General features: G+C 47.7%; 1 protein-coding gene across 1 annotated transcript in view; it reads right to left on the bottom strand.

Moving 5' to 3' along the window:
- Window positions 1-1,354: 1,354 nt before the first annotated feature.
- Window positions 1,355-18,284, bottom strand: part of LOC144101613 (uncharacterized) — a 99,162-nt gene continuing 82,232 nt past the window's right edge. The window contains exons 11-16 of the mRNA XM_077634755.1: window positions 16,842-16,923; window positions 16,245-16,325; window positions 15,168-15,299; window positions 11,475-11,554; window positions 8,823-8,934; window positions 1,355-5,672 (exon numbers count right to left, since the gene is read on the bottom strand). Of these exons, the coding sequence (XP_077490881.1) occupies window positions 4,385-5,672; window positions 8,823-8,934; window positions 11,475-11,554; window positions 15,168-15,299; window positions 16,245-16,325; window positions 16,842-16,923 (1,775 nt within the window). The 3' untranslated portion in view covers window positions 1,355-4,384. The remainder of the gene's footprint in view (window positions 5,673-8,822; window positions 8,935-11,474; window positions 11,555-15,167; window positions 15,300-16,244; window positions 16,326-16,841; window positions 16,924-18,284) is intronic.

The raw sequence follows: 18,284 nt of genomic DNA, 5'->3' as shown, positions 1-18,284 counted from the left end.
CCCGCGGCTCGACACGCATCCCTCCCTGCAGCACGCTCGCTCGTATAGCCCGCTCGAAATATTATTAGCCCTCCGTAAACAACAAGTAAATTGTTCTCATTATTTACATGATGCGGGTCTGCCTCACAGCCACAGAAAAGCAAATATTTTCTCGACGCTGGCGATGGCCAAGATGGCACGCTTGTTGAGGCGATCACGGAGGAGAAGCTGTGAAAAACCATGGATAAACCGGAAACGGCTGTGTGGGGCTCTGATTGGCCAATCGCGTGGGGGACTTCCGGGCGACAAGCGAAATATTCTGTTGGTTCAGATCCAACCGACGAAAGCGACACGGCAAGAATGCTTTGCGCGACGGCGTCGCTTGCCGCCTTCGCGCGAGTTTCCGCGTACATAGAGTTCAGGCTTAACCTATTAGACCGGCCCACGTCTTCCGCGGCTCCTATAGCAAGGGGCTGCATTGATCTCTTTGTCGGCAGCTGCGTCTGTACACATTCTCCCCCTTCTTTCTGCCATCGCCAACCCTGCATTCTCGTTCTCTCTCCTGGGCGTTTCGATCGGTGACCTTGGACGGGCTTCATCCACACGACTCGAGGTGGGCTCCGTATAACGGCTCAAGCCGTGAAGCCAATCCTGTTCATTTGTACCAACCACCACCGCGTCGCTTCCCTCGCTCTCCGGACGGACGATTCCATCGGGAATGCAAACCCGCCCTCTGCTGCAGTCTTGAATACAGCTTCGCAGCTGTGCGCTCTTGGGGCGTCGTCGATAAATGCGACATTGACGTAAAGAAGCGGCGATATTTATTTGGCCATCGTGGCACGGTGAACGTTCCCTTGCCTTACGCCGACAATAACAGACTACAGTGTGTGGCACCGGTGCGAGCTCAGTGCTGCTGCTACAGAACACTCGGCGAACCAGGCCAGTGGCACAAATTTAGCTTGCAAGGGAAGAAAAATGAAGTTGTGGGCTTCATCAAAGACAATGCTTGCAGATGCACAAGGGTTGCCGGGTGCTTTCTCGCATGTTCGAAATGCAGATTTGGGGCGAGTACCCCCACCAGTTCTGCCACTGGAATTCAACTGAACAGATTGTCCAAGTTTTGCTCTTATTAAAAAAACAATTCTATAGCTTCTTCTGGCTATACTCACTTTGAGCGGCAGAAAAAAGCTTAAAGCTTCGTTTTCAAGCTTTGTCTTTGACATCACAATGCAGTATTCTGCTGATGCAGGTCTCAGTGTCCCTTTAATGCCTTCAAATACTATGAGCAAAAACAAAGTGTAACAAACTGAGTACTGGAACATGATGCCATAACCTGCAAAAAAAAAATGGTTTTTAAAAAAGGACAGCAGCAACGTCAACTTCGAAAACAATTTTAATAGCAACAGCATCTGCGTCACCTTGCGTCACATGTGTCTATGAGAAAAAAAAAATGGTGCACTCCCGGTACATCAGCGCAACATAGTAACAAACAAAAACACGCACACTCAAAGGTCTCTTCCACTTCAATACATCGTGATTCCACATCATAAAACCACATGAGACTGCTTGCGTCAGCCTCGAATACACAGAAACGTTCGTTTAGAAGGATTAGATATTTTGCTCAGCAGCTTTATACACAGCCACTGCAAGAGAACATGAGCACTCTAGAAAAAAAAACATTTCATGCTCTCATGATTTGATGACTAGCATTGCAATGTACAGAACATTGATTATTGAAAAAAAAAAGATTGATACAAGTTTCTTCAAATGACGTAGTCTTCGCCAAAAATACAAAGGAACGTTGCACATAAGCATGCACGGCAGCAAAAAAAAAAAAACAGAAACGGCGTATTCATAATGCTGTTACAGACACTGAAGAGCACAAATTTTACAAAGAGAACAAAAAGCTTTCATCTTAAGCTTCCCCCTGCTTATAGGACATCTAAATGATCAAATTACATGTTACTTTGCCAACATTTAATCCCGAGCAAGCCAGTTTTGCCATGTAAACCTTCCGATTTGTACGGCCCATTACATAATGCAAAAAAAAGTAGCAGTAGGCAGCTATATGCAATTTCTGTAAACTGTGTGTAATCACACATTGATGAGAAAGAAATTGACAGAACCTGCTCCCCCCAGCTCTCTCGATGACTAGTGTCATCAAGTTTTCTTACGCTGGTTCGTTCCAAGGGCAACAAAAAGTCTGAATTACCTATCACAATGTAACAAAGCATCTCGTGAGACTGGGCTAACCTGCCATGATTAGAACACTATATAATCTACCCAAATATTAGAATAGACGGTATGCATGAAAAGATACACGGAGTCGTACGAAATTCTGAGTCGTGACAGAAGGGAATCGGCTAAGCCACAATTGCTCTGGAGCGTAGGTGGCACTAAAACACACCACGAGAACCGCGAGACTCCGAAATGCACTTCAGCCCAAAGTGCGAACAATACAAATGGCAGCCTTCTCGATTTTGATACCAGGAGAGAATCACCAGATGCTTACGGACAGTAGACAAAAGAGTAGAAGGAACGGCATCTTGCTAACATCTCAAAAAACACAAAAAAAAATCAGTATGACAAAGACCTACTTAGACTAATCTGTGACCATTTAAAAAGGAAGTGTAGCTATGCAATTCTTGCCAGTGCAGATGCACCAACCAAGAAGGTTCGAGTGAGGCGAATAACGTACGCAGCGCGGCTGCAACAGTAACTCACTGTGACAGTAACAGTGGTGTCAAAACAATTATCGAGCGAACTGCCCGCTAAAACAAATCACAGCAGCAATGTTAACACCGACATCATGAGAAAACACAATGGTTTAACAAGCACATTTCACAATTCCTAAACTGCGAAAAATGCGACCGCCAAAAGCCACCAACATAATGTCAAATCACAAAGCACCAATTATGGCTCTCAATTTCTCTAATTTAAAGCACTGCCTAGAGTTTATTCCGTAATAGCCAATTTCAGTGCACACACGTTATCTTACTGTTTCACCCCCTGAGGTTAGATCACGATGCTAGACTCCTCACCCAACAGGAATTCTTTGCACTTCCCCCTGAAAAAGTTACTGAATGAATAAAATTATTTTTGAACCTGCTGTGAGCACCAATTTTGTTGAAAATTAGTCAGTAGTGTCCATATGCAGTGCTTGAAGTAAGTTCCTTGAACAGAACACAGAAGGTAGCTGTGGTCGACCTGCTAGACTGATATCTTCCTCACAACACTACCTACAAGACTCTTACAGTCACTGTTGAAACACTTAGTTGCACTAATGGGATATCTTTGATCAGTAAAAATCAAGACAAATCAAAATGCCTACTGAGGCAGTCGTGGGATTGCATATTATACATTTCACATGACAAGGAGCAAAAACACTGAGCTCGAATTGAGACTACTAAAGCGCTGCACATTGAGCATCAACTGTTTGTTACATTACACGCAGTGTTGACTTAGCAGTATTGCTTTGTCCGACAGTCAGAGCCTTGCACACACATAAATGATAGTTCAAATGAGATGCAATTACAGCAGCATCATCAAAACGCCACTACTACTTTTGAGAGAGGAGGAAAATTACATGTTCCACACTTCATATTGCCTTTCATGGAAACAGAGGTAAGCAAAAGCACAGCGTTTATTCGTAACCAGGCCAAGTAAGATTTGCTTGATTAAATTAGTTCCTTTCTCCTCTCAGTATATATATAAAAAAAATACCTGGAAGAAGTATTGTACAAATGACACCAGCCTTGGGAAATGCTGATAGTTTTAGTTATAAAAACAACAGCCATCCTACCATGACTTTCGACGATGTCATATTGACCAACAGTGCAGAGGCAAGCAACAAACTCTCCAGTCTCATTCAATAAGCCCTGCTTGATTGTTCTGTCTGATGCCGCTGCCTCTGTCAGATTTGAGTTAAACCACGCATGAAAGACAGAAAAAAAAAATGAAACAGTGGCAGTTGTTCCAGACAAGCCAAGCTGTCGCAACAAGCTATTATGCCTGCCATGCAATGTCCTCACCCAACAGGGCCAGTATTATCAAACTTTGCACAGTCCGTGTGCCTTTGTTTCCAATCGGGAAGCATGATCAGAAACCTGATGAAGCGTGATCAGAAAAGAAAGACCCTCTCAGCGTCCCGTGAGCATGCACCCTAGAGCAAGCTCAAATCCAGCGGGACACTGCAGGAGCAACACGCAAGAATTACACACAATTGTCGAAATAAATCATAAAGAAACCCAAAGTCTTTCTGGACCAAGACAGAGTCATAAAAAAAAAGAGAGGAGACATTGTCTCTGAGACAGAATGATGACTCTTGGCAAACATCTAGCATCCGGAGGTGAAAAAGAAAAGTGGTAGCAACAAGCAGTGTCTTTGAAGCCCATGCCACGACCGATCAAAGGCGCGTGGCTTCTGGCATGATCGGCACAGGACTGGCAGCACCATCCTCCAGCTTGCTCTTAGTCGGAGAGACTGGATCGGATTTGGGTCGCTCGGAAGACGTGATGAGGTCCGGCGGAGGGCCCATCGTGTGGATGGCGTCCATCACAGGTGACTGCCTCGACGGCTTCAGCTCCGAAACAGCTGTGAAGGTGGACGTTGACGTGTCTGCTGACGGGCTTGACCTTGGAGGTCGCTCTGGTACTGGCTGTTCCTCTGATGCCGTCAGAAAGTTCCAGCGGGCGTCATCTGTCTGGCGGTGTTGTGGTGGCGGGTCATTAGAAGCCGTCTGCAAAGGATGCGGCCGTTCCCTGATCGTGCCGTTAGTCTTGGAGGGCGAACGCCTGAGAACGACACCTCCATTGCTGAGATCATCTCCAGGAAGACTCGCTGTACAGGACTTCCACATGACAGTTGGTCCGTTGGAGCCCATGCCATTGGGAGATGCTAGGACGGAACTGCCGTCTTCCGAGTCCGACTCGTCAGCAAAGGAGAGCATCTCCTGGTGGTCCAGGGATAAGGGCCGCTCCCCGGAGCCACGCCTGCCGGGGTTGTCCCTTCTCCTTGCACCGTCGCTGCTGCTGCCGCTGCTGTCGCTGCGGCCAGTTCCGTTTCCGTTGCTCCTTGCGGCAAACATCACACTGTCCACTGACATCGCCAAAACCTTGTCTGCACTATGGTCAGGCTTTCCTTCAGCAAAGTAGCTCTGCTGCTGTTGACCATTCCTTCCATTGCCACTTCCGGGGCTGGCTGCATCGTCGTTACTAACGGATTCTCGGGGCGGTTCCGACACTGGTGCGGAGGCCTCCAAAGCGTGGCTGTTGCGGCTCGCGCTCTCGAGGCTTCCGGTCTTGGGCCGCTCTGGCGGGGGCACGGAGGGTCGCTCGCATGGCTGTGGTCGTCCAACGGCGCCCATCGCCTGGTGTCGTCCTGGACGACGCTCCAGGGACTGGGTTGAATAGGAACCTCCCGAGACTGTGGCTCCCTCCACGACGCCCTCGAGAGAGCGCCGTTGAAATGTCGGCTTTTCAGCAACCTGGGGCTTGGCCATCGGCCGTGGTCGACCGAGGGTGCCTCCCCCGGGGGGCAACGCTGAGGCACGGTGGTCGCCTGACGATGCACCGGCCCCGATGAGAATAGAGCTGCGATCCCGCGGCTGGGGGGCCATCGGAGCTGCGGGTGCAGCCTTCTTGCCCGGCCTGTGGGGGATCCGCGGGCTCTGGCCTGTCAGGCCCATTGCGTGCCTGGGGACGGAAAGAAGAATTAACGAATGTGCAGCTCACGCATCTACAGCATAGGTCAAACCAATGTTCACCACTGTGTCCTTTCCACAATCTGGCATGGCTTGCGGCTGTTAATTTATGAAGAGCAGTGAGCACCATGCAGAATAGAACCAGCATCATTTCAACCCTGCTCATTACCAAACCAAACATGACCACTTCCTGTTACCTTAAAGATGCAAAAGGGAGCACTCCTAAACAAGGCCTGGAACCGCACCTTGATTGTGGCAAGTTATCCATGCAACAGGAATACAGAACTACCATGCAGAGGCTCTTTCACATACACGGAAACAGCGAGCACATGACCGCCGCGCTTTGCGAAGCGCTGCCACTTAGAGCAGGGGGGAATCAGTGGCAAGTGCGCATGTGCAATAAGCATGACTTGCTACTCTTTACATGCAAGTGTCCGGTGCCGCCCATTCTCGCCGGATCTCAGCGGCAGCAGTTCTCGAAGCGCGGCGGTTATGCATTCCGTTCCCCTCCAAGTGTGGAACAGGCTGTACACCGCAGTGAACCTCTCAGTCTTAGCAGTACAGTAGAGTGCTAGGAATGTCTTATGATAGATCGTATGCTTGTCCCATTACTGCCTTCCTTCTAGTACCAGAGTGTAGTGTTCGCCCTATAGAGGATGGGTTTGGTTTATGGGTGTTTAACGTCCCAAAGCGACTCAGGCTGTGAGGGACGCCGTAGTGAAGGGCTCCGGAAATTTCCACCACCTGTGGTTCCTTAATGTGCGCTGACATCGCACAGTACATGGGCCCCTAGAACTCTGCCTCCATCGAATTTCGACCGCCACAACTGAGATCAAACTTACATCTTTTGGGTCAGTAGCCGAGCATCATAACCACTGAGCCACCACGGCAGAACCCTATGGAGGAGTGTATCCCATAAAACAGGTATACATTACTGCCATGTACACCCTGGCTAAGCTACGTTATCCTACGCAACGCAAATTGCTTATAAACGGAGCAGAAAGTATTGTCTCCTTCCTTCCTTATGGCTTCTCTATTGCATCATCAGATGTAACACTGCAGTTGGTGCTGATGGGGCTTTAACGGCTACACTAACATGCGTGCATTGTGCGCTGCAATATACAAAGCACTTCTCGCAACTAGTGAATGGGTGGTCCAGGGACCCTACAAAGACCGACATAAGACAAGTAAGGAAAGAACCGCAATGAGATGTTGTTAAGTATAACATAAAGGATGCAATATATGGCAGAAATCACTTGCGGCAGGCTAGATTCTTCACCATCCTTACTGGAGAAAGAAAAACTCTCAAAGTGCCTATGATACACGAAACGGACAGTACTGCGAAGATTTGTATGCATACATCAGTCGATGCTGGATGCCAACACCCTGCACCTGTGCGATGCATTAATCAGCCACATTTGTTTTCAAACCACAGGAAAGCAAATACAACACAGCAAATGCACCAGACGAGTTTCCACATGCGACACTACAAGCAAGGCAATTCCAACACACACCAATGCCGCCCAAGCTTGCAGATCCCTATGTGCCAGAGGGCACAGAAAAGCATGCCTACAGTCGCCCAAAGCAAGCTTCCTGAAGCGGACCGCTTCCAAAGCTATGCGGAGGCAGCTTTAGTGAATGCTCCATCAAATTCTTCCTTTCATCGCTGCACGAGTTCAAAAGCATGCCCAATTTTCCAAGCAGTGCACAAAATGCAGCTTGTCTGTGTGTGAAAACAAGTGAGAGGTGGCCTCGACTGCATCGACCTGCAAATAAGTATTATCCATAATTAGTTTTATTCACATAAAACCTTCAGCTCGAGCAGAACCCATCGATACTGCTATAACAAAGATGGAAGAGGATGGCGTGCACAGTAGTGCATGGCGGCACGCTAGCGTTAGGCCTGCTGGTCATCAAGTCATGCCCCTCCCTGTCTCTCATGATGCCATCCCCCATGTCGTGCCACTGCATAATGTGGTTGAAGTGCTGGCATATTACACTGCCTCAGCCTGGAAGTTTTACAGCCTCTGTTGCGCTGTGATCGTCAGCCAAGTTCTTGGCCTGCACCTCCCGTCTCAGTGACAGCCCCCACCTCTCAGCTCTATCCTGCCGTGTCCCCCTGTAGACTGCTAGACTTGATAACCCAACCACAATGACATGACAAAAACAACGTGACAAGGTGAACGATCTCATGACGGCAAAGATATCTGCCCAAGCCGTCTAATGTATTCAGGTGCCTTTCACAGTCAGTTCTCTGGGACCCGTGGGACTGAAGCTTTGTTGGCCTGCATGTCTGCCTTGACACATTTCTTCCACCCTTAGTGGTCGGAAGCCATTCTGTGTAGGTTTACCCTGCCATGTCACCCACACCGTCTACAGTCATCGCTCGATCAGAACGGTCGCCTGGCACCCTGGCCGTGCATTAGTCCAACATAGCAGCCTGGGAAACAAAAGGTCAAGAAACATGTTGATGCGGTTATACTGCAACCGCGTGGTTCTGTTCCAACCAACAGTAGGTTGCAAGGGTGAGCTTGCCAAATTTTCAGTTGCAAGTACACCTATAACGACACACGAGAGCCTTATCCACAATTCTGCGTCTACCACTTCCTGGGTGCTTTGCCTCCTCTTTTCATTGAGGCATATTTTTCATTCTTACTTGAGCACCCACTCTGTTTTTGCTAGCCTTGTTCTCTCGTTCAAAGCAAGCAGCTGCAATGCTAGCCCACAGCAAATAACTTAACTTCCAGTATACAGTCTGCACCCAGTGTATAGTAGTCCGCAGGGCTCAATATTATACCTCCCCAGAATTTTTTGTTCACTACAATTTCAACACCTTTTACCTAGTCTGCACCCAATTTATAGTCCACTGCGGTTACACAGAATCGCACTGGGCTATATGCTATATTGAGTCCTAATGAAAAAGTAAATGCCGCATAGTCCACACCTATACATAGTCCACAAAGCTCAACATTTTAACTTTTAAACAGAACACGCAGACTGTATACTGAAATTTACGGTATGCAAATTCTTGGATGGTGCAGCAGTGGTGTGCAGAAGACGGCATTGGCCAGGAACAGGTGCAATGTTAGAGAGGAAAGAAGCAAGCGAGAGAGCGAGCGAACAGGGGGCGCTCTCACCCTACCCTGCCAGGTGACCATCGACATCACCGTTGGTGGTGGCGGCAGTCGGGTGGGACGCGTGCTGGCCCTCGGGCATGGCCGTTGTTCTTGTGGGAGAAGGGGAGAAGTCTTCGTCTGCGAGTGGGGGAGGCGGAGGATACACGGCGTTGGGAAAGGGCACCATGGACTCCGTCAACAGCAGCTACCATCCACAAATGAATAGCAGCAGGGAATGTCTTGACATGCCTCTGCTAACGTTGTGAAGGAAACCGCACAGCTGGGTTCCCAATGTTCCTTGTTCATGCTGTTCCAGGTGGTGCAAAAGACAACACTCTGGTTTTATCAGAGAACTCAATTTGCGAGCACAACGTGTACAGTTAATACTGGATACATCACACCCGGCTATATCGAATCATTGTTTCTATCAAGCAGCTGAAACACCCTCTTGAAGATCCCATGCCGAAATTTGGTCCTACTGTTCCTATTTATCAAACTCCCATTCGGAAGAACAATCAATACAAAATATTAAATGGCACCGTCCCTGCAAGTTCCATTTGCCATACTGGCACCACCGTGATCCTTTTTCGCACACTGAGGTGCATTGGGTGCATGGCCTTGGACACCAGCCAGCAGTGCTAGTCAGGCGAAGATGCTAGAAAACCGAGCGACGACAAGAACGTGTTGTGTAGGTTGTGGTAGCCTTCGGTACAGCGGCACGCATTTTCCATGCAAACATGGCTGTCATGTGGAGAAGCCAGCGTCTAATACGTTTATCATGTGGCGAAGCCAACCTAGCTGACCGAAAGCTGCCAGCGGTCCTCACCTGGTCTGTTTTGCTGCCAAAGGCATTGCGGGAATTGACTGCACCTTAATTTTAGTTAGATATTATTCAGCTTATAGTACACTGGAACCAGTGTTAGACCTCTTATGATACGCGGCGACTAGCTTCAATTGGAAGAAGGCTAGGCCTAGTGACAACCATCGAGCGGTACGCTGCCTGTGTTCTGGTGGGCCTTGAGTCACTGTGCTGCCGTGAGTACACCATATTCTTGCGCCTAAGTTACAGATAAGCTCATCTATTGCCATGCTTTATTACCAAATTATTTCGCAGCCCTGATCGAGTTCAATACCGGATTCACTGTATTTTCCCAACCTCCGAAGACCTAAAGCACTCGTTTTTCAGGCATTACTAGCTATCCAAAGGATTGAGAGACTTCACTCTAGATATCATTAGGTGTACACGGTATACTAGTTGAAATGAATAAACTAAACTAAACGACATAGAAGATGCTGCGGGGTCGAATGTGTGAGAAAGGATGCAAAAACATTCCAAGACAGACACCACAACATAACACAGCTGCAAGGCACGCCACTCCACACATGGGCAAGGCAAGAAACGCACAGCATCGCCACTAACTGCGTCAAATGGCACTCCCACCATTTTTTTTCTACCGATGCACGGGGAGGTACAACCAGCATTTTCACTGCAAGCCGTCATTTTATCCCGCTTTAAAATCTTCAGGCAATTTCTTTCCGCCTCGACATCTTTTTTCTGCCGTGAACTTGCCACGATGGACGTACGCAAACTTATCGAACTTTCTATGCCAAGTTCATAACACTACGACAGTACTGTGCCTGTTCAATGGCACACTAAATGAAAAGAGGCCCCGCTGAACAATCTCAAACCTTCAGCACCTCGTTCTAGAAAAAAGATCACTTGGAGTGAGAAAAAAAATATGGACACTGGATGAGTTTTCCTGTTGTCCACGCATGTTCTCTTTGGAGTACAAGTGGCACCATGCCTGAATTCCACTGAACGTGCCAAGAATGAGGGCCAAAATTTTCCTGGCTCTGTGTTAAACACCAATGTCAACAAAGAGTTCCCTGGCAAAAAAAAAAGCACCACTTCCATTTTACAATTAAAGGGACATCCAGGACTGCGTCGCCCGATTGCCAAGTTTTAAGGACAAAGGGGCTGAATTAATTGAAAAGGGACCGTTTATAGGCTAGGAAAGACCAAAGAATCAAATACTAGTACCGCTATCACCAGTGTTCTCCCCGTGCAAACTCAGATGACACCGTCAATAGTTTTCTTCTACGCCATTTAGGAGGCTACGACAAACTGATCTTTAATTAGGAGGCTACGGAGGTGCGCCGCTCCCGAAAAGGTACTTACGTGGCAAATTTGGATCAAGCGATGAGAAAAAGATGTTCAATTTTTTCCAAATCCGATTTTCTCAGCAACAAGTCCGTCTTTTACGCCTATACACACCACAAAATGACCGATCTTCCCTAACAGCAAATATTTGGTGGCACTGTACCCGATGTCTGTCGATTAAATATTTGCAATGCACGACCAGTACGGTGAAACTTTCGACCCTGATCCTGAAACTCCATTTAGTTTTGAATTTTTTTACTCTGTTTGTTAGACTGCAAAATTAATAAAGGTTTATAACTGAGAGCTGCCACGGTCTGGAGACTACTGCCGGTGGCTGTGCATACAATCAACAAAAAACGGTGACATGCAAGCAACAATATTCGAACACCGTTAATATTGGTTATAATTAGCATTATTAAAAAAAACTACATTAGTGTTAGCACTCTTGATTAATTAATACTAAAACTGCCAAGCAATAGCATCCAAGGAAAAAAGAAAGATGTGCCGCTCTACCAACCTCCTGGGAAAAACCAGTCTGCATAGTTGACCAGGGTGTCCACGATGGAGCTGTGCATATTGGCTATTCCCATGTTGACACTTTCGGGGAAAAAGAAAAGAAGCGAGGAGGGGGCAGAGGTGAGACTTTTTCAGGGTTAGCATTGACAACTCTGATTTACTTCAAAAAGCAAGCACTGATAAGAGCAACAGGGTTACTGCCGTTTGATCAGGGACAGAATGGAGGTCAGTGAGCTTGAACAGTGCCAACATAGACAGCATGGCTCCTGGTACAGAGGAAAGCCTGTTTAACACAAGCTGCTACTGTATCTGCCAGCCTCTATACTTCATCTTGCAAGTTTTTTGCAGCACTGCAGAGCTCTCTCGTTCAATCAGGTCCAAGGAAGAGATCAAATAGTCCCTCGTATATTTGAGCACAGTTGTGGCTATTTTGCAAACAATTATAGCGGTAATCGAAAATGTAGTTTAGGATGGCGTTTTGAAAGCACAGCTAAAGATTCATAAACTGGTTAAATTAGCAGAGAAAGTCTGCACAAATAAACACAGAAATGTGGAGGCTTGCTGCGAGGTGGTTTGCCACCATTCATAAACATGGCATTCACTGAATAGGCAGAGTCTCCTGCGCACAGCATGTGGACACTGGTGCTCTTTTCTCCAAAAGCCAGTCGCGAAGTAGGTGAGAGGCACGGAGCAACACGTTTTTGCAGTGCATGGCATTCCAACTGGCTCAGACTGCCACAGCCTTCACAGCACTGCAGACAACTTGTCGAGATGAGTATAGGACAGTCCTCAAGAAGCGTCAACTTTGGTAAATGCTGTGGAAAATGTTTCCACAAACCGAAAGTTTGTTGCTCATCAACATGCCGCTCAGCAGGAATGCCTAGAAGGGTGCCCGCCTTGGCTGCGGGAGGTGGTTGGTTCGAAACCCACCACCGGACACCCACCGGTAAAAATGGGTACAAGCGTCCCCCGGCCTGGTGCCCGGCTTTCTTTAGGGATGTTCGCTTGGGAGAAGCTCCGTAAACCCCGCTGCACCCCTCGCGGGCCAAGCCCCCATTTCGGACAACCTCGCAGCCTGCTAAAGGTGGTATCCCTTCGGCCAACGTGGTTCGAGTGAGAAGGTTCAAGATCAATGTTCAAGATCAAGGTTCAAACCTTGATCTATCTGCTGCAGTAGCAGCCTAACTACAGTGAAAGCTCGTTAATTCGAATTCCACGGGGACGCTTAACGAGTTCGAATTAAGCCGAATTCGAAATAACGAAAGGCATGAAAAAAAATGCCAGAAACGAGACTGGGTTGCTAGAAAACACTTGCAACTCACTTTATTCATTGACGAAAGTAATCAGTGATCACTTTCTGCTTTTTTTCTTTGAAAGCAATGTTCATCACTTTGCTTTCCAAAGTGCGACATTGACGCAGAGCATCATCCTCGCCCTCCTCAAAACTGAAAAACAGGCGCGCGACACCGATCGCCTCCATCACTTGCGAAGCTGAAGGCCGCACTGGCGCCTCTTCTTCGTCGTCTTTTTCGTCGTCATCGACGACAGGTTCTGCGCCCGTTACCTGCGTGATGATGTCCTCGTCGGTCAAAGCACCACACACCACTGCACTGTTGTCTACGTCGATGTAGTCGTCGAAGCTGACATCTTCCAGCGCATCACGCAAACCTGCGGGGATGATCCACTCCTGACTTGGCTCACAAGCTGCTTCCGTGCCTGGGCCCTCATCGGCCACACTGAAGCCACAGTGCCGGAAACAGTTAGAAACTGTTGCTGCCGTGACCTGATCCCAGGCATGCACCAACATATGCAAAGCTGTGAGCAGTGTCACAGAGTAGTCCGTGCCCGCGCACAAAACCAAGCGTTCCAACATGTGGCGCCTGTAAAATGACTTTACATTCTTAATGACGCCCTGGTCCATGGGTTGCAGAGCTGCAGTTGTGTTCGGCGGGAGAAAGGCCAGCTTAATAGTCTTCAGTTCCACATCAACCATGTGTGCGGAACAATTGTCCACAATAAAAAGAACCTTTCTTCCACTCAGTTCAAACTTGCAGTCGAGCTTGATCAGCCACTGTCTGAATATTTCCCGCGTCATCCACGCTCTACGATTAGCGGTGTATTCCACTGGCAGCGTCCGGATGTTCTTGAAGCAGCGAGGCTTCAGGGCCTTACCTACGACGAGCAGGGGCAGCTTCTCCGTCCCGGTCATGTTTGCTGCGACCAAGACGGTTACGCGCTCCTTGCTACGCTTCCCGCCTGCACAGCTGTCTCCCTTGTAAGTCATCGTCTTACTTGGTAGCAGCTTGTAGAAGAGCGCTGTTTCATCCGCATTGAATATATCATGCGGCGAATAGGCTTCCAGGTACTCCCGCAAAGCACCCATTTGCCATGTCGTGCATGTCTCGTTGTTGACATCTTTGCTTTCACCCGACAAAGCGCGAAACACGATGTTGTGCCTGTCCCAGAAGCGATGAAGCCAGCCTTCTGAGGCGTTGAAACCTTCGATGTGAAGGCGAAGCGCGTAGTCTGCTGCCTTCGTCATGACCATCGGGCCACTCACTGGAATGTCCTGGCTTCTCATCTCTCTTATCCAACTGACCATCGCGTGCTCCAATTCCGGGTGCTTCGCAGGCCGAAGTCTCTTGCGACTGCTGGCGAAAACTTCGTTTTCATAGGCATCCTCAATCGCTCTCTTGTTCTTGATATAAGTTGAGAGCGTGCTTTTAGGGATGCCATGCTTCTTCGCAATTTCCAATTTGCTTGCCTTCCCGGCATCCACTTCACGAAGGATTTCTACCTTCTCCTTGAGCGTTTTGGCGCTGTAGCCTTGGCCGCGAGAAGACATTGCGAACTCCGCAACGATCGAAGGAAACAGCTCTTAAGACTCGAGGCACGGATCGCACAGCAGCAGGACGATTCCGGAGCGTCGAAGAAAATACTAGGCCTAGTGACACGACACAAAGGGCGACCCGGCACAAAGAGCAACCCACAAGGAAAAGAACCTGTTGCTACTCGCGACACCTCGCTGCCCTCGCCCCCTCGCTCCGCTCATCCGGGACTGAGCTGATGGCGATGATAGTGGGTGAGCTGGATTGGAGCGTTCGCGCCACCTATCGTTACACAAAGAAAGCTTGTAGTGAAGTATGAAATATCACCACGCGGCGGCGCGCAGTTCGAATTATCCATGGAGGAGCCGACGTGCGGACGAAATAACGAGTTGGTTTACCCATAGACACCTATGGAGCGTGGCCGGACCGTAACGGTCAGTTCGAATTATCCAAAAGTTCGAATTAACGAGGTGCGAATTAATGAGCTTTCACTGTACCATGAAAATTGGTTGCAAGGAAAGGAAATGGCACAGCAATTGTCTCACATCTCAGTGGACACCTCAACTGCACCACAGGGGAAGGAATGAAGGAGGGTGTGAAAAGAGAAAGAGAAAGGAGTGCCGTAGTGGAGGTCTCCAGATTAATTTTGACCATCTGGGGGTGTTTAACGTGCACTGACATGGCACAGCACATGGGCACCTTTTGGATTTCACCTCTACCTAAAACGCAGCCACCAAGGCCGGGTTCAAACCCGAGTCCTGCGGCTCAGAAGCCGAGTGCCCGAACTACTGGGCCACCGTGGCGGGCAAATTTAAGACAATCATGTGGCTAAGGGGCAAGAGAGAGAGTTGGGGCAGCTCACTCACCCCATGTGCAGGGACTGGTTCTCTTCCTTGGGCCAGACCAGGTTGGGGGCTATGACGATGGCGATGTTCTGTGAGCTCATCTTGTTCTGCTCTCGGTGGCCCACCAGGCGCGCCAGGAACTTCACCACGTACCTGCGCGGGGCAGGACAGCCACGTGTGTGCGGAACGCCCTTTCGTCACACTCCACTCATTGACCGAGTCACCAAGATCAGGGCAACGATTCTGGCCAGCTTCATGCTAGCTTGCAAGTTACAACACCACTTCTGTGCAGCATGGCCATTCCACATCACAGCTAACCAATGCATGTGCACAGGCATGCGCAGATCAACCATGGTTAGCAATTCTACTGCAGTCTATTTGTCTCTGTTTTCTGAAAGCATTACAAAATTTATTACAAGTTCTGAGTACATTTTGCACTTCCCAGCTTTACAAACGAGCAATGTTTCCACTTCTATTAATGCCCTTGGAAATGTGTTCCATGCATCCAAGATGACAACACGGCCAAACCATCATAGAAAAAAATTTTCTTGTCAAACTGAAGTTGTTAACCTCATTCAGTGTGCGTGACGCATTCTTGCCCAATAAGAGTGTGACTTGAGTAAATAAACAAGGCAATACGATGAATTTTATGCGTAACAACTGTACAGTGTTTATCATGCAAGAGTATTTCAACTCTACCCTTCATTCACGGCTGGCTGCCTGCATCTGGAAAGAGGATTCCCAAAGGTACAGACGTGAGCAATATGAGAGGGAACAAAGATTGAACACTCATCTACTGATAATTTTTATGCGTGACAAACTTTTTTTTCTGTTTTGTAACTAGTCTTTGTCTTGGTGTACAATATGCAAAAGTAATTCTCCAATTTAGTGCGGAAATAACCTCAAAAATCGCAAATTTGTGCAAAAGTTTGTTCCCTGTCATACTGCTCATGACTGTACATGCTTTCAGCTATCTGTAACAAGGACAGCAAAGGCAAGAACTCTTAAGTTGGCTCATGGCTTCCTCTATGGTAAACAGCAGCACATATGATGGGGAAAGAAAAGAGCAGAAAAAAAAACATGCAAAGGTGGACGCACCTGAGGTTGTCGTGGTTGGCCTGGGGAAGGCTGTTGACCACCTGCCACAAAGCCTGCAGCCTAGCACTGGCATCGGGAACACTGCGAATGCCACAAGAAGGCCACCAATGATAAAACATTCCAAACAAAGAATGCATTAAGAATAAAGCTCTGATGTGTACTCATCAGTGAAACATCTACCTGCTAAATGGGCAGCTGAACTGAATTTTGCAGATTTTTATGGCCAGAGACACTACCACTCACAAAAATTTGGATGCTGCAGTGGAGGGACGCGTGTACTTGCTTAGTGATAATCTTATATTTGTATAACTTTCAACTTATCTGTTAGTCTTTCTGGTTTTCATTTCTGTGTGCCCCACCCCTTATGTAATACCCTCTAACGAGGGTCTTTAAGGTATTAAAGTGAAGTGAAGTGAAGTAAACTCCCGCCCTGCTTAGATGAAGACGTCTGCTTTCGGTTGTCGACTCCAGGATTTCATTTCGTACAAGAACATTGCGAAATACTTTCATGTGTGTGCCAGAAATACGTGCGAGTTAATAAAGATAAAAAAACAAAACAACATATCAGCCACCCCCCTATAAAGAAAAGACACACACCTTGCAGCCTTCACCCACTCTTCATACAGGGCAAAGGTCATCAGGGGTTCAGGCAGCTCCCGCAGGTACAGCTTCAGCACACCTGCGATAGTAGCGACAAAAACAGGGGCCAGGAATTTCACCGCGATCCTAATTTGCTCAAAACACTCCGTTCCACCAAAGCGCGCTGCTGTAGTCCGCAAACGTGTATTCACAAGAATTAATAATGCCAATTAGGCTGAACAATGTGACAAGTCAACCTGAGAAACAATGGGCCCAATAAGCACACCCCACAGGCAGCAATAAATGTTGAACCGTAGTCATCAGTGCAACCTCAGCAAAGTGTGATGGCCTTGCATGCACTGCACAAGCGATGCACAAAGCACTAAAAACTTCAATGATCCTTTTCAATTCACAGTTCTTTGCTTTTCCCTTTTTCACTGATCTTATTTATTCAGAGATACCCAGCTTTGTCCAAGGGCATTAGCAGTAATAAGGGGGGAGGGTGTTAAAGCTGAGTAAAAAACGAATTGTTGTTGGTAGAACGCATTTGGCTACCAGACAATCGCTTCCATTCTCTTATGGTTAGTGTGAAAAATGAGACATTACAAAGGTTTGTACTAGAATGACATTCTCGAATATAACCTGTCCACCTGACAGAACCTCCGATTCCCAACCATACATTCTGCACACATACTACTAGAACACACTTTCTACAGAGCCACTTTTTTTTCTACCGTTTCGGTGTCCCACGCTCCAAGCATCTGCTCAGTCTTGGACGGACAGACAAGATTCATGCAAGGCATGAGCATCCGCATTTATTTGCAAATGTAGCCTTGCAAACAAAATCCAATTTCCTTTCGAAACAGCCAGCTGAGGTACAACCCTAGCATGAATTGGATGATACACTCACAAAAATGCCTAAAGGGACACTGAGGAGAAATTGAAGTTGGCTTGTATCGATAGAATAGCAGCTCCTGATCACAAGAACGCCACTCTTACTGAAAACAAAGCTCTTGTAAAGTAGAAAATAGCAAGAACCAAAATACAGGTGTCGCCGCCCCAGGCCAATCTTGCAAGTACAAGCGTGATGACTTCCTAGGACAAGAGGCGCCACCTTGGAGGAATTTTCCTTACTTCATGGAAGCCACGAATCTCTGAGGCTGGCAAAGGAAGGTTGCGCACCGCACCGCTAGCCGTCAGAAATCACGGAGTCTGCGTTTACGTCACGTATCACGTCACTCCGTTCTGAGACGTCATAAGAGTTGCCGTGGCGTCATAAGAGTTCCCTGAGTTTGAATCAGAGCAGCGGGAAAAACTTTTTCATCTTCGAATCCAAATTTCCTTGAAATAAATGCATCTTTCCCGCCCGGACAAGCGGCAACAAAGCCATGAAATGCCGAACTATCAGATTTTGCTAACAAAAAAAAAAATGATTGAGTTCTCCTCAGTGTCCCTTAAAGC

This window comes from Amblyomma americanum, chromosome 8 (genome assembly GCF_052857255.1).
Source record: "Amblyomma americanum isolate KBUSLIRL-KWMA chromosome 8, ASM5285725v1, whole genome shotgun sequence".
In the NCBI taxonomy this organism is placed as follows: Eukaryota; Metazoa; Arthropoda; class Arachnida; order Ixodida; family Ixodidae; genus Amblyomma; species Amblyomma americanum.
The sequence above is the reverse complement of the archived record's forward strand: the minus strand, read 5'-3'. Positions and strand labels throughout refer to the sequence as shown.